General features: G+C 38.1%; 1 protein-coding gene across 2 annotated transcripts; it reads left to right on the top strand.

Moving 5' to 3' along the window:
* LOC106946100 (trace amine-associated receptor 13c) lies at nt 1-11,216 on the top strand. Of its 2 annotated transcripts, XM_015030230.1 has the most exons (4): nt 1-142; nt 2,155-2,220; nt 6,709-7,062; nt 7,207-11,216. In XM_015030230.1, exons 3-4 carry the CDS (start codon nt 6,789-6,791, stop codon nt 8,079-8,081), a joined length of 1,149 nt encoding a protein of 382 aa, XP_014885716.1. In that variant the 5' UTR covers nt 1-142; nt 2,155-2,220; nt 6,709-6,788; the 3' UTR covers nt 8,082-11,216. The 2 variants fall into 2 exon arrangements, with proteins under 2 accessions (XP_014885716.1, XP_014885715.1); XM_015030229.1 differs by lacking the exon at nt 2,155-2,220.
* The last annotated feature ends 5,621 nt before the right edge of the window (nt 11,217-16,837 follow it).

The raw sequence follows: 16,837 nt of genomic DNA, 5'->3' as shown, positions 1-16,837 counted from the left end.
GAGCTGCTCTTCCTCCTGCTACCGGAGAGCTTCATGCTGGATTTAACTTCCACCAAGTCAACACTTTAAACCTGGATTGTGTTTCCTTTTATGCACCTTTGTCTGCACAAACGCTCCACGGTCGAAGGCAGTGGAAATGCTGGTAAGATGATCCAGTTAGATTAATTTACTATCTGTTGCATCATGTTGTGTGTTTTGTAATTTGTGTTCAAGAATCATATTTATCTCCAGTGATTGTTTGAATACTGAATTGCTTAAATGCCAAATAATTCCGTACTAAGCATTGATTTGATTGGTTTGCGGCTGGCACAGGCAGACATAAATTGGCTTATCACAACGACCTACATTGTGATAATCCAATGAATTAAAATAAGGTTTCGAATCAATAATTAAAGTTTTAATAAAGCCCATTTTGACTGTGTTTGTATTGCTCAGAGTCAATAAAAATCACTCTAAAGTAATAACTAAACCTCGTGTGTTGAGACTGAAATGAAACTGCTGGGTTCAGTCTTGTGTAATGTCAGTCCGTTGAGTCGTGTCGCTGCCGTCGACACGGCGCAGCGATGATGTTCGTTACCAGCATGTTGAAGAGACCAGAAGTCACTGAGAGGGAGGAAGAGGCATGCACATGTCCAGTGTGACAACATTTTCATTTAACTCATTTCAGCTGTCAATTAAGTTCTAATCAGTGGAGTTTAACTGCAGTCTGCAAGTTAATGTTTGAATATTAAAAGCTTATTTTAGTTTTGTCAATGCCCAATGCTTGGTGGATGAAGCAGTAAGGGTTTCGACTGTGTGCACTTTGAAACAAGTAGTAGTATTGTATATTTTTGGTTGGTTTGCTAATATTTCCAGAATTCAGATGCAATTTTAGAGAGAAAGATGATCAGAATTGATTTATTTTGTTTCTGCTAGTTTCCAAAAATACACTGTTCACCATAGAAATTGAATTATTTTGACATATTCCACTTACTTTGGTGGTTTAATTTTCACTTTGATGTATTTACACAGATGGGTAAAAATAATGTTATATGAGGTTTGTAAGCAAATCTGGTAAATGTACATTATTTTCTTAGACATGCAGTCATGTATTTTTTAAGATCTTAGTTTTTCTTACATTAACATTAGGTGGCTTTTCTGCATCAAATGAACTATGTTGAAGTTAATAGTTTAAAAAGTAAACAGAACGTAATTCAGCCTGATTTGAAATAAAGTATTATCTAGAGCGTGTTTGTATTTTTGCAACAATTAATTTTATATGTCAACATGTACAATATATAACCTGCATGCTTTAATAGAAAGCACAAAGGAATTATTCATGCAATAAAGAAAAATATGAGTCAACGTTGTTTATTTAAACAGTGAACACAGGAATGATGTGAAAAATGTAAGCAAGACCATAATATGGTGACAGACACAAAACAAAAAAAAACATGAAAGCTTCTTTGTGTCTGTGTGCACTTGTCAAACACAAAGGGAACCTGTACAGACAGGATGACAGGCCGAGATGTGAGGAGAAAGTCCAGATTCTGCCTGCATGCTGCATCAGAGAAAGCCTTAGGCGGTTCAGTGCAGACCCGTCCAGCACGCTTAGTACTACCCATGACCTCTGTGTGTTTGTAGGCGACCTGGCCGGAGAGTCCTGACCGGGCTCCGGAGGTCCTCCTGCAAATGCCCGAACCCATCAGTCAGGGACTAAGCCCTGTCAAATGTCATTCACTGCATGCATGGAAAACAGATATTCAAGCACTCTCACTTTGAAGAAAGCAAATATTTGTTCGCATTCTTTAAGTGCAACGCTGAAAATCGATTTCTGTATTGTTGTGTTTGGTCTGAGGGCTTGGGAATTTCTTTAAGATACATTTGTTTAGGATAAAACTATTGAAAATAAAAGTTCATTAAATGAATGCTGTGCGGCCAACATGCAGCTAAACACATGCACACATATTTCTCTCTACAACTTTCACTTATTAGACATTTTCACTAAATTGTGTCACCATAAGCTGTGATTAATGCTGCATTTCTCAGGCCATGCGCAGTTAAATCTCTGTCTGTCTACTGGTTGTGAAGACTTTATCTTTCTAACAGCTGCATGTCTTGTGCGTGTGTGCGTGTGTGTGGGTGCGCGTGTGTGTGCTCTGCCTCTGCTGTTAGCTCCTTGCGTTACCACGCCTGAGGTTCTGCCGCAGGGATGACTTCCGCTTGTCATCTTTACTCAAGGTAACAGCAGAAACCTCCAAATCAGGCTGATTGTCTTTCCTCTCACAAATAATTATCTTTTCTTTGTTTCTCCACTCTAATGAGCTGTAATACGTTTAAGCAAACAAATTATGTTCATAGAGAAAAAAGCCTAAAACTGCTGAAAGCATTCCCAAAAAGAGAAGAGATAAGCCACAAAGTGTTTGCTATTTGAAATACATTATTTTCACAAGGGATTTTTTAAAATTATGTTTTTAATGTAGCATGATTCTTAGATATTATATCACCTTCACAGAAATATGAATCACAGTCAAAAACTCAAATAGATTTGACGTCAAGCTACAAGGCCTTCCCCTTCCACCCACTCCACGCGTTTCACGAGTTCAGAAGTTTCTTTTTTTCTCTGTGTATTTAAAGTCAGCTCTCTCAAGGCCTAGCCGTGATGAGTTTCTTCACTGTTGCTGCTCGTCAGTGTTTGCTCAGTGGTATGGTTGGAAAACTCAGTTCAAGGAGAATAAAAGAAACTGCTTGATTCCCTCGTCATCCTCTTTCTTAATAGAAAATATTTTAACAAAAAGTCAAAATCAGTTTGTTCTTTCTCTGAACTAAACTAGAAAGTCTTTAAGCGCATATGCAGGAAATACAACGAAACTAAATTGAGCGCTTCAAACAAAACATCCCATTCTTTCCACAGAGTATTTACAGGTAAAACTTTTCTCAGCACCCTAAAAAAAAAGATCTAAAATAAACCCACATTAGAAATAAACCCTATTATGTTTGACACATAGATTAATTTTCTTAATCAATCTTGAAAACTTGAGCAACAAGAAAACATAGCATTGAGATGTTTGTTAATGTTAATAAATGATGAATTGGCTTAAAAAAATATTCAAATCTCCAACTCTCAGTGCAGAAGATGAGTCAAAGTAAGTTTGGGCTTCCACAATAAAATCCTAATTTATTTAAAGGTATAGCGCACGTATTCACCCAGGGTGGCAATAACTGTGAAGCAGGAAAATGTAATAGAATAAGAGCATTTCTTATTCAGGTAAGTCTTTACTGTGCACGTCCTTAACATGAGCATGGAGCATTTTTTTTTTTTTTACAACATGTTCAGTATATAGATTTCTCCATATACGTAGGACACCCAGTGAAGGAGTATTTTCTGAATGCTGGAGAATATCATGCTGCTTTCTCTGAATGCTACTGTGATGAGAAGTAAATCGAACCACAGAAAATAGGATCAGTCAATCGGGCAATCAGTGAGTGATTTCATGAGGGTCCTGTGTAATCTCTCCTCAGGCAGCTACACAGGCCACTAGGAGATGTGCACATTTTTTGAGACCATAACGAGAGTGGGCATCCTGAAAGCAGACATATGAGTGTACAACAACAGCAAGAACAGGAAACAAACACATGTATTCATTTTACTTTTGCTTTGCAACATAACGTAATATTTAGAGATAAAATGTTTCCTTTGGAGTATCAAAATCTGACCAGAAGCTCTTTTATGACATTTTTCACATTGAATGTACTTAGTAAACTAACACACAGACAAATCAATTAGTTCATGAAATCTTGTTAAATTGTGATTGATAATAATGTTATTGCTTCACAACATGTTTAAAAATAATTTGGAGCAAAAGAGGATGATACTTGAAGCAATGTGTTAAAAATACTGAACGTTTGGATCAAAACTCCAGACTACATGTACTGAACTGCAAGCAAACTCACAGGCCGTGATTCCTTAAAAAACAAAATCAGGTCTTTTTTAATATCACTTATTTTAACATTAGAAACAAAACGTTAGAGTTTGTTTTTAAAAATCACGCACAAAGCTCAAGCTCAGTTGAATTGCTCATAGAGTGCATCAATCGTATAAGGAACAGCAGGGTTGGATTTCAGTAAAGGTCTGGCAGTAGTTACAACAACAACTTCAGTTTAAAAGCTCATGGAGTGCGGTATGCCCTTTTGCAGATAATTCTTTTTGCACCTGGCATTTAATTGTGTTACCAGTCAGAGGCACATCAAGAACGCTCAGAAGTGGCAAGTCTGACAGGGAAACATTTTTTAAATAAAGTTTTTCGTGGCACGAGTGGCTCTTTATTTGCAGTATTCAGAAAGAGAAGGAGGAAACACATGCAACAAATATCACAGGACAGGGACAATATTTGTGGAAATGTTCCTTTAGTTTTTGAACATTTAATAACACGGTGAAAATAGTTTCCACTTCTACTGCGCTTAGCACTACAGCATTTGGCAAATAAGGCTGCACCTTTCTATCTGGACAGAATGTACTGAAATATTAATTTCCCTCTGGGCTTAATAAAGTATATTCATTCATTCATTCATTCATTCATTCATTCATTCATTCATTCATTCATTCATTCATTCATAAATGCATTTCCTGCTGAGAACTAAAAAAATACAACTTCATAGTACAAAGGGAATGCATAATGACTAGATAAATGATGGTTGTCTGCCCATATTTAGTTATTAGTAGATTTTAAAGTGATGAAAGATGAAAATTTATATTTTATTATAAAAGATTTTCCAGGGTTAAGGGTCACAGCCACTAGCCAGCAGCTAAACTCTGCAAATAGTTGAGATTCCCTCTAAAAACATTCACAATTGTCTCTTTTAATAATTCAAACAAAGAATATAGCTTACAATGCATTAATACACACAATGGAAACCATCTAATATAAGTAAAGTCTTCCTTTAGATGTTAGGACGACTTCTGACTAAGGCATAAATATATCTTTTTTGTTGTCAGACACAGGAATCACACAAAGTTTGACATACACTGTGTTTGATAACGATTTCGCATGAAAATGATTTGTTCTAAGAAATTCACTGTTGGGTGATTTTCTTTTTCTTTTGTATCTGTGCTGCTGTCACAATGCTTCATATGAAGCCAGTTTTGTCTCGAACATATAATGCAGCTTTCTGTCACATTCTTTTCTTTTATCCCACAAACTTGAAGACAATTATCTATAAGTGAGATTCAGGCTGAACACAGGCTTTGGTGGAAGATAATAAAATATTATCTGTTCTCTGGATTTTCATGAAATACAGAACAGCATGACGGTGTAGCAAGAGCATATTTCTGTGATTGTTTGAACTCTAATTCTTTAAATAGTTGAGTCTTTGGTAGTTGCTCTAAGCCAATCCACAAACATTGCTTCGGTTTTCGCCCTGGTCTGAATATGTCCGTTCCTGTTACTCTGTGTTTGAGTGGATGAGTGTACCCTTCTGCTCTCCAGCCCACTGAACAGCACAGATGATGGAAGGACCCGTGTATTTAGTTGTCAGCTGTGAAAGACATTTGGTCCTGAACTTGGAGTTTGGGCACTGACAGGATTGATGCCTCAAACTGTGTTAGAGTCAAGGAATAGCAAGTAACCACAATACAAAGACAATAAAACCAAGGGGTACCCCTAGACTAGATTATAATTCACAATAGCACAACAGTGGCTTCAAAAAAATTATTTTAAATATTCGTTCTTAAGCATATTCAGTTGAATAGGTTAAAGTCAGTCCTTTTCTGTCGTTCTATCGGTCTATCAAACAAGATGAAAAGCTGAACAATGTGAATCCCAAACAATTAATCTCACTAAACATGAACACACACACAGTGTATGTAAGAATAAAAACAGAACACCTTTAAAAGTTACACACTTACTTTAAATATATGGCAGGACATGATATTTCTCAAAATTCACTTCATTCTCTTTCATGAAGCAAATTTGTTAGGCCAGTGTAACCCATGCTTTTCCATACACCATCGTACAAAGAAGGGAAAGACGTGTACTGAAGCTTTTAATTTGAAAATGGTCCATACCCAGATATAACATAGTAGGAGACCTATTGTTTTTTATTATTTCTGTCTTCCGCCAGAACATTTTGTCACCTCCCTAGTTCATGTAAGAAAAAGAAAAAAATTCCAATTGTCAAATCTGTCAGTCAAGAAGTGATTTCTCAGACTAATGCTTTGATGCATAAAACAAATAAGAAACTTGTCAAAATATCACCTTCAAATAAAATCCTATAGTTTTGGTTTTCTTGCTAAAAGCTTTTTGAGAGATTCTGAAAGTGCTTTGCCATTTACAGCAGATAAATATAAATGATATTTGTGTCCTTGTCAAAGGAGAAGGTGCAGTTCTGAGAAAAGTAGTGAGGGAAAACATTGGAGTCACTGTGTGCACTTCACAATAGGTGAAATACTAATTTATATTTTACAGGTTTGGTTTGAAGTTAAGAGGAGAGTTTGTGTCCTTGGACAATCGTTACAAAGAACTTGATCAGGTTCAGCAAAGGAGATGTGGTGTCAGTATCTCTACATGCACTCATCTGAAAGTTTGTCTTGTGGAAAGTATAAAAATAAATAAGAAAAACACATAGCAAAAATCGACTGCCACATGATTATTACATTATCAAAATCTAGCCAAAAATGAATGACTGAAAATGCCTTTTTATGATTTTTTTTTTTCTGCTATTTTTTTCTAGGAAGGCCAACCACTTTACATCATGGTTTCCTGAGCCGGTTTTCTGCCAACACTTCACAGAGATTATTACCACTCTGGGCCATGACTGAGCTGCTTCCCAACACCAGCACTCCCGTGGGCACCGCAGCTCTCCTGGTGACCTCTGACTGTCCGTTTAACCTGACTGCGGCTGCGCAGACGGGACATGGCTCACTTCCACCCCTCTGCACCCTCTGCTGCTGTGGGATGCTCAACCGCACCCTCGCCGTGGCGTTCATGGTCAGCCTGGCGTTTGCTATTGTGGTTGGAAATGTGGTTACTCTGACAGTCTTTGTGCAAACTAGGCAGTCGAGAACACCACAAGGGTACTTGAAAGGTAACTTTGTAGTTTTTTTTATTTTTATCTTGTATTTATTTTTTTCTCATCAGATAAAGTTGACCAGATGTGATTAAAAGCCTGATTCTCAAACATTTAAACTAAATATTGCTTGTTTTTTTTCTTTGTTAATCTTGTTGACAGTGTCCCTGGCCATAGCAGACATGATGGTGGGTGTTGTCGTGGTTCCTTTCTCTGTTTTCACTGAAATCTCTCTGATGGTGACCAGCGCTCCTCCCTTGTGGTACCAGGGTGGTACATCGGCATCCTTCAGCGACATGGAGAGCCCCTGGCAGCCCTGCATGCTGATTGGTCCCGTGTTTGCGGGATGCACCTTTGTCTCCATCAGCACCATCTTCCTGATGACCCTGGAGCGCAGCGTGGCCATCCTGTGGCCGCTCCACAAAGACGTGCTGGTGACCAGAAGACGAACGCTGCTCCTCATCCTGCTGTCCTGGGCAGCCAGCTTCCTGTTGGCTCTCGCCCCTCTCATCTTCAGCAGCAACTTCACTTTGGAGTACAATGACTGCAGTCGCATGTGTAACTACGCCCCATTGTTGTTTGGAGGCCGGCTCCCGCCTGACGCCAACATTTTGCTGCTGTTCCCAGCATTCGACTTCACACTTCTGGGTGGCACATTAGCAGTTAATATTGTGTCCTTCACAAGCATCCGCCGATACACCCAAAAACGCAAACTGCTCTCAGAGGGGAGTCTGAGTGACGGAGGGGGAGGAGGAGGATGCTCCCACAGACCATCATTCTCAGACATTAAGGCTGCAAAGACAATCGGCATACTGACATTTGCCTTCACAGCATCCTTCTCTCCCATCGCGGTGTTTGTGCTCGGAAATGTGGTGGGATACACGTGGTGCAACTTTTCTTTTCTCGCCTTCTGGATTCTGACAGGAAACAGCTGCTGTAATGTCATCATCTACAGTGTGAGGGACCACCGCTTCAGGAAGGGTGTGACCCTGCTTTTTCAAAGAGAGCAGTCCCCTCCCCACGGTGAGAAGACCTGAGGACCATGTTCATTTCTTTTGTTTTCGCAAGCACAGTTTTTGTGGCTTTGGTCCAAAATATTAAATGATTGCAATCATTTTGTCCAAATGAGGATCACTGTGCAGTGTCGAGGCTTTGCAGAAGGGAGAAAATGTGGAAACAGTCCATGCTTTCTCCAGATCTGCTGTGGTCTGGGCAGTCATGCAGGTTGGGAGCTTTTACCACGAAGACGCGGTTTCAAGTCCAGTCGCAAACAAATCCAGGTGAATCAACCACAGGGCAATTTTTTTTAGAGTTGCATGAATGTTTCAAGTTGCAGTAACACTTACTCCGCTGAGAATGTAGTAAAATTGAGGAGATCATAATTTTCAGTTGCAAGTCAGAGTCGAAGGTGCCATGATTTTAACTTTCAGACACATTCAAAGATTGTAAGAATGCCGTTCTTGGTTTTACCATACAGAGACAAAGAGTGGTGAAGTTCATCATTATAAATTGATATTATTTCAGAGGAAATGACAGATCTCTTCCTCTGATTAAGATATCAGTCTATTCATAAACTAAAGGTGAATCACTGTAAGGTCACAATCAGGGTGAAAATATCCAAAACTGCAGTTCGCTGATTGACCACTGGATGCCAGCTTTGAAAGTAGAAGGAAAAAATATTTGCAGTGATATTTTGTTTTTCTTTTGCACTGCCTTGCAAAGACATTACTATACTTTGAAGTGTTCCATGTTTTGTCATACTACAACCTGAACACCAACATAATTCTGTTTTCATCAACCTTTTTGACAAAAGTCAATCTAAATAATGTGCTCCTGTCTTTATTTTAAAACTCCTAAATACAATCAAGCACAACCAGCTGCCATCAGAAGTCGCCTAATTGTTAAATACAGTCAATCTGTGCATTTTTAATATCTGTTTAAAACCAGGACTGCATCCATGAAAACTGGACTGGGTTAATTATAGAACTGAATTGATTTAAAATGTATTTGTTAGGTATTGATCTAACAGGCAAATCCTTGCTGTTACTTCTGCCTAATAGAAATACATGATATCCAATGATTTTTAGACTGACTGACTCATTCTGCCTACTTTTAAATTTTAGTCATCATGGTTCTTTGAAAAACTTATGAAGTCACTCTTGCTCTTTATGTGGCTTTTAGTGAGCTGTCTGTAAGGGATCCCTGAACAAGTCAATTTTACTAATTTACTTTAGACTGATTATGCTAAGACTGGACACTTCTGTTTTCATTCTGGAAGCAGCTAAAAGCAAGAGTGATTTATTTTGGTGTTTTTCTGGGCTGGAGTGAGTCTATTTTGAGTGAAGCAGGTCGGGTATCTTGGTATCAGGTCTTAGTGAGAAGGAGCAGGAGATGGTTTGACACATCAGAGCTTCATCTGCAGTAAGCTTGGCTTTCCTCCAGTCTGTTGTTTTGAACAGCTGAACCAAAAGGCTAACCTCACTTTTTGGTATGTCTGCATTCAAGACATCACCTGTAGTCATGAGATGTGGATTGGAAAATAATAAGGAGCCTGACACATGTGGCTGAAATGAATTTCATCAAGTTGAAGGCATGGCTCCACCCTAAACATAAGGAGAGGAACTTCATTAAACTGAAAAAGAAATGCTGCTCCTCTTCATCAACAAGAGCCATCGAGCTCTGCAGAGGATAGGGAGAAAAACGGTTTTGTTCCCGTCCTGGATCTGTTATTTCTGTGATCCAGCTACTAAGGCAGCTGGCCAGGATACTCATCTGTCATTTCGCTCTATGGTAATTTTCATTTTTATTTTTTGTACAAAGATTTCATACAAAATTATTTCTCTAGATAATAACATAGTTAGACTCTCTGAGATTTTTCCATTTTGTATGAATTTTTACTTCCAGTTTGCTAACATGCTTCACTATAAAGAGTGATAACTTAGCGCTGTTGCCTCCCAGAAAGGAGGAGGAGGGGCCACCAGAGTTTCTGTGTGGACTTTGTATTTCCTGATACATGCATGAATAGATTCTCTTCATCCTACCACCGACATGTTATGTTAAGTGGACAATCTAACTTACTCCTAGGAGTGAATGTGTGTGTGTGCGCGTGTGTGTGTGTGTGTGCATGGTTGTTTCTGCAGGGAGTACCTCGCCTCGAGCAAATTGGCCACTAGAGACATGCAAGAACCCCCATATAGCCCTGCATAATATCAGAGGATTTAGAGAGTGGAAGGATGGATGGCATATGGGTGTGAAATGGGGGTACCAAATGATGAGGGGGCACTATGCTGGATAAGTGGACAAAAATGGAAAATGAAAATCTGTTTCAACTTCTTATCCATCTTTGTGCTTATCAAACCATTTCCTGGCTTTACTCTCATGTTTACAGTAAAAGAAAAATGTTTCATTCTTCTGCAAACAGGTTCTGAAGTTTCTCAGCAACTAAAATCAACAGCAAAAGTAAAATTATGCATATTTGACCACTGGACAGCTGAAAGGTTTAAACTAAGCACAAATACTGTAGATCACAAGCAGGCAGGTCCATGTCCTGAATAAAATTAATGTACTTACAGATTTACTACCACAAACACAAAGAAGTTCTTGGTTCAAGAACCAGAATCTTGGTTCAAGAACTTGTTTGTGTTTTTTCCACCTCTCAGCCTTTTCTCTGATTTGAGAAATTAACCTTGTATTTATTTTTGCTTGTGTGTGGACATTATGCGACTGGCTCTCAGTTAAAGTTCATGTTTAGAAATGTTAATTTGACCCTGGTACGATAATTTAATTTTACTTTTGCAATAATCTGCCTCAGAAGTGCACTTTATGAGCTCCTACGTCAGCCATTAGCATTGTGCCATGAGTTAGCATCATGCCAATCAGGTTTTATTTACATTTTTTATATTATTAAACCTTGTTTTTATTGGCATAATAAAAGATTATCTGTATATTTGTGACTATCTGAATGGGCTACATCACAGATGTGTAGAGTAAGAGATTATAATCGGAGCAGACCCTCGTACTGTGCAGCTTGTCTCTTCAGGGTAAGATGTATCTGTAACATTAAGCAATGTGTATGATGTCTTGTTTGTTGCTGTATTGTAGAGTCTGACTATATGATAAAAGGTATAAATGAGCTCAACGAGCAATCTGAAGAATAAAATTGTCTTATTAAATCACAATAACGTATTTACATTTTTTTGTCTAGAAAATAATGCTTCCAAACGTGTTTATATTAAGACTATTTTAAAAGCTCTGTGGTGAGCCTGTTATTTGTGAGCTGGCAATGTGCTGACAACAATATTCTTTATACAAGCCAGTTTTTTTTTAAACTTTAAAATAAATGACACCAACATAATCAGTAGCCAGTAAAATGTAAATTCTGCTGAAAGAAAAAAGGAAGCTCATGTGTCGTGACAGGCTTTGCAACCACCTTGAAAAATGGATGTCTGATTAATAATTAAAGTCAGAAAAAGTGCCTGAAACTCAGATGTGACAGCAACGTCTACAGAACACGGTATGGATAATATATTAACATTAACATACATCGGCTCCAACCAAAAGCCACGTAGCCCACTCAGGTGTTACTGCCTTTCTCAAGCAGCTCTGAAGCAAGATTTAAAGATGAAAGAATAATTCAGATTTTTGAAGACGTCTTCTGTGAAATAGTTGTCTGTATTTTACCTGCAGAAGACAATATTTTATGAAATGTTTGAATAAACAAATATCCCAGTGAGCTAATGGATATGTTTTGCACGCCAAGGGGATGGCTGATCAGAAAAGGTAAGATGGTAATCTCTGCAAGAACATTAATTTTCACAGATGAACGTTCAGCTGAATGTAAAAGAAGAAGGAATATTTATTGCAAAATGTTTCAGAAAGTTCAAAAGCAACTTGTCAAAATGCCAATCTCAGTAGATCTCTGATTTGTCATCTTCTATCTCTTGGATATAAGCAGATTTCCACTGTAGCGACACCTACCGCTTAAAGGCAGAACTGCAGAGAGCATAGTCAGGTTGAGTGAGCAGTATGTAAGGCAGCATCAGTCATGCTGACTCCAGAGCTCAACCTGCCCAAGTTGCAGCCGTATGAAACAATCTAAACCTCAAAATATATAATTAGTGTGAGCCACAATGATAGCGAGCTTATGCAACACATCTTTGTATCACATATCACATCACTGTTCGCTTTATCACTGGTAATATACTGGGGATGCTTGTTGCACCAATCTGACAGATCAGCTAAGACTGTGCTATGAGCTACATTTAAAAACACCAGATAAAAGTGAATGTCACAGAAATGTGCTTTATATTTTCCAGAAAGATAAGATGACATTGATATGATGCAGACAACTGAACAACTAAAGAACAAACAACCAGACACAAAGAAGAAGGGGAGAAGCAGACAGGAAGTTCACATCCCAGTTCCTGCTGAGTGGAAAGTGACAAGGACACAACTTCATGGACTGTCCAGCAGAGACACTAACACTCCACCAAAGATGGACAATCCACTCATTTACTCCGATGCTTCACACAACCCCACTTCTGAAACTCTGCACTGTCCCTTAAAGACAATACTTAAATATTAAAACAAGTTGATTTGCATGGTTAGATATAGCATTAAAAAAAAATCCTTCATTGTTTTTCTTTTTCAATTTCACCCACCCAGAAACACTAAGCTCATACATGCCGTTTGTTTTGGGTGAACTGCACTTATGAAAAGTCAGTGGCAGTATCTGTGATTAGGTTGGCAGCTTTTACTGTGGCAAAACTATTTGATGGCTTGATATGGAAACTCTTTTCGTGATGACATTCAAACAGAGCAATATGAATAAAACAATCTTAAAGTGAAGTGAAACATTAAACATTAAACACTTTGCTTTTAGGCAGCTTTCGAAGTAATTTAGCAAAAAGCTTCCCTTGAAATTATACGCAGGAGGTGAGTGAAAATATTGTGTCTCTCAGTCCTAATATTTCAGCTCTTGTAAGAAGATCTGCTCTGGTTGCCAAACAATAAGCTATTTTCAAACCTGTTAACCAAAATAAAACAGCTTTGTGGAGCCCACCCAACTATTGTTTTGCATAAAAACAAACACTAAAGAAATACAATAAAATTCAGCCTAGAAGATTTTTATTGTAGATCAATAAATAACAATACAAGCATTGTTCATTATGGAAGAATCCCCTTGAAATAAGGATATTTTATTTACCAGCAAAATGGAGGCGTGTGAGAGGCCAGCTGAGGACACACTGGAGATGTGAGGGAGTGTTTTTCTTTCTCATTGATTGTTATCCTCTAAAGGATAAAGAGTTATTTACAATTAAATTAAACAGATAAACAGTACAAACGTGTTGATGTGTTAACACTATGCCAAATAAGATTCCAAAAAATATTTTTTTCCTCTCTACAATTTTGATTTTAGATAATTAATAATCAGTGGCAAACATGGAGAACCTATGAGCCTCAAAGAAATAAACACGCATTTCATTGAAACGAGTGTTTGACGTCGCAGACAGTCATGTTTTTTTTGTTAGATTGTAAGTCGCTCACAGCAACACAGCGGTTTGTTTTCCAGAAATGTATTGTTTGTCAGCATGCAAAGTCTGGCCCTTTCCTACGTTTCATGTTTTTCTTACGAACGTCTGACAGCGATTGGTGTTTGAATCTGCAATGGACCGACTCAAGCTAACGCCCAAGCACAGTGAAAGCTATGATGAAGTGGACGGGGTTTCCCACGTGAATACTTTGTTTACTGTTTTAACATTATTATCATTATTATTTTTACCTTGCATGTTATCTGGTATCGATGTTAAAGAATCTTCAAATATGTGAAACATCTGAGGAGCTGAGATCCAATGAAAAAGACCACAAACGCAGTATGGATGTTGTGGGTGTGAAATAGTATGCAGAACTTGAAACACCAAACTCCAACTCTTACACACTCTCATACAGCCCGCAAACACACATTAGCATGGTACTTTTCATACTGGTAGTGCTTCTGCAACAAGGACGCCACAATATAACCACATGGAGGGCTGCAGGAGGGAAAAAAATCTGAATAAAATACTCTATGCCATTAACAATATGCTCCATTAAAGCTGCATCTTGTCTTACAGAGTGGAAAATATTAGCTGCATACAAATAGCAAAAACACTGATTTGCAGGTAAACAAATAAGTGGTTATTTGTTAGTCAGAATAATTTAAATGTGGGCAAATCTCCAGTGATACTGTGAGAGACTGAAATGGCTCGACCAGTTGCACAGTGGAGCTGAGCTATACTCTCAGTCATGAAGTTCAGGTGCTTAAAGGAACATTTCTGGTTGACAGGTGTTAAAGGTTTCTTCCTCCTTTGTATTATTAACAAGGCAACTAAATTTTTTAGTGTAGACACTCTCTGTGCTGCTGCACTTGTACCACGACCACACATTCATAGGCACAGAGATGCCTCCAGCAAGAAACACTGTAGATGATAGGTCAGAGAACTTTAGAGCCTCTGCAAGGTTATGCTTTCTTGTTTATCCTATTTGGTTTTTGTTGTTGTTTTTTGTCTTTAATTCCCTCTCGTTTCATTGTCCCTATGAGTTTTTAATTGTCTCCCTAAGCTCTTAAGGCAAGAGATGTGTGTCAGAACCAATAAAGCACAGAGACCACCTGTGGCTGGTATCCGTTTTTGACTCAGCAGAGGAAAGGACAAAGGCAGAGATGGCTCTGAGGGACGACGGGGAGCTTAGTGATACCGGGCTTTATCCACAGGGGCAACGGCAGAACCAGGTTTGCAAGAGTCAAACAAATCCACATGATCTCTTTATCAGCTTCAGACATTCCTCACTCTAATTGTACTGTTTAAAACTATTTGCTGTGGGAACCGCCACAGAAAATAAATAGGCAAAATATGTTTCAGCCTTAAAGGGATAGTTCAACATTTTTGAAATGAGGTTAAACTCACTCTCTTTGTTTCATCATTTTAGTGTAAAACCATATTAGTTGGTACATAAAGCTAATGTTTGAGCTTGGCCCAGGACAGCGAACCACCACCAGATTGTTGTTAATTAAATTCATAACCGCTTGGATACAAACAGGAAGAAACGTTCTGTTTTGCAAACCTCTCATTTCTAAGTCGTGCTCATGCACGGTGATTTTAGGGCAAAATTTTCAGATGCCAGTTAATCTGGAAATGAATTTAATCTTCAAACTCTTGCAGTTAACCAAGAAGAGAAGATTTCAAATTTCATTTTTTTTATTTGCTTTTATTCTTTTTAGAAACTGCTTGCCAGTCAGAAGCAGAAAAATGCCGTTGATTTTATTGAAAAATGTAGTTTTCAAATAAAGTCCGCTTACTATTTTAAAATTTGCCTTTAAAAAAAAAGAAGTCATAAACCTACACTCTTTATTGTGTGTGTGAGCTCATCTTGAATTTTTTTCCCTCATTAATATTGCAACTCATTTACTTTTAAAAAGTGATGCGCACTAAGTGCAGAAAGAAAAAATAAACCGTGGGGTTGACATGGTTCGTGTTTGCAGTTTGCTTCTCGTGACAGTCCGTAGAGCTCAGAAGCTCAGATGAGAATCTAATAAAAAAATTATAACTTCACATTTATCCGCCACAATATCGAGTCCCTCTGTTTCAAATTATGTGAGTTGTATTATTCATCTGCAACTGCAGAGACCTCATTGGTGCCAACAGCTGTGGGGACGATGTCAGACCAACCTGGAGGCTCTGTTTAAGTTGTCTGCTATAAATACACACATATGTGCACAGTTCAGCCAAAGTCTCTACAACCAGTTCTCTGTTGCACTTAGCTTGAGTGTTTCTATCACTGCAGCCTGCCGTCGTGCTGAGAGGTTTCTGCTTTAATATTTATCAGTGGAGGTTTGTGAAAGGTGTCGTTGTGACGTCTCTGAAAGTCAGGAATAACAAACAATACGGACATGTTTATTGTATCTAGTTTTAAAAAAATGTTAAAAACAGTTTGATAATGACAAACCAAATAAAAAGTATTTTCTTCTTTTTTTCATGGAGTCCAGCAATACATCCACAGTGAAATCATACTAGCACACTGCTTATTGTAACTTATTGAGTTTTATTGAATAGTTCCATGTATTTGTGGATTATATATTAAAAAGCAGAATATTTCTGATGTCTTTCTCTACGCTTGCTTCACGCCATCTTGGCCTGAGCGTTGTGTTGAAGTTTCATGAGGCTTACAGTCAGCAAATCACTTTATCATAACTAGGAGTTATATAAAGTTATAATGAGAGATATAATCAAAACTGCAGTATTTCAGAAACTTCTCCAGTAAGTTCTTTACAATATAATTTTGTACATTTTATGTATATTTTATAAATCACACAGACCATAATGTAAACACAGTAGCACAATATAATATCTTCCAAATAGTGTATAGGAAATTAAAATTCAATGTCCAGATTTCTGTTCATGAATGAAGATTAATAACAATAACATTAAATTAGAATTGTGTTTACATTTAACACAAATAACCACTTTAGCTCCATTTTTGCTAAGGTAAACTTTCCATTATACGTGTGTCAGGTTCTTAAAATCCTGAAACTTTCTAGAAGCTGCTTTTTGCTCGGTGCTCCTGCTCTTATCTCATTTTAATTCTGTATGTGTGCGCAGCCGCCCGTCACTGCTAATGAGTCTTGGCAGGATGGTGTGCAGTAGAAGACTCCGCCTGCCTCCATCACACCTGTGACTTCCTCTAGCCGGAGGCTTCATCCCACTTCCATAACAACCATCTGCAGATGGACGCTCCTCTGTAGCCTTCAGTCAACCTG

The sequence above is a fragment of the Poecilia latipinna genome, unplaced genomic scaffold (genome assembly GCF_001443285.1).
Source record: "Poecilia latipinna isolate Pla-1442-1.1 unplaced genomic scaffold, P_latipinna-1.0 Scaffold176, whole genome shotgun sequence".
Classification (NCBI taxonomy): Eukaryota; Metazoa; Chordata; class Actinopteri; order Cyprinodontiformes; family Poeciliidae; genus Poecilia; species Poecilia latipinna.
The sequence above is the reverse complement of the archived record's forward strand: the minus strand, read 5'-3'. Positions and strand labels throughout refer to the sequence as shown.

Bases quoted from the DNA above. Each gene is read 5' to 3' on its own strand.
- LOC106946100 (XM_015030229.1), top strand. From the start codon at position 91: ATGCACCTTTGTCTGCACAAACGCTCCACGGTCGAAGGCAGTGGAAAT. The intron at 143-6,708 runs GTAAGATGATCC...ATTTTTTTCTAG, and splicing joins CGAAGGCAGTGGAAATGCTG to GAAGGCCAACCACTTTACAT. The intron at 7,063-7,206 runs GTAACTTTGTAG...TCTTGTTGACAG, and splicing joins ACCACAAGGGTACTTGAAAG to TGTCCCTGGCCATAGCAGAC.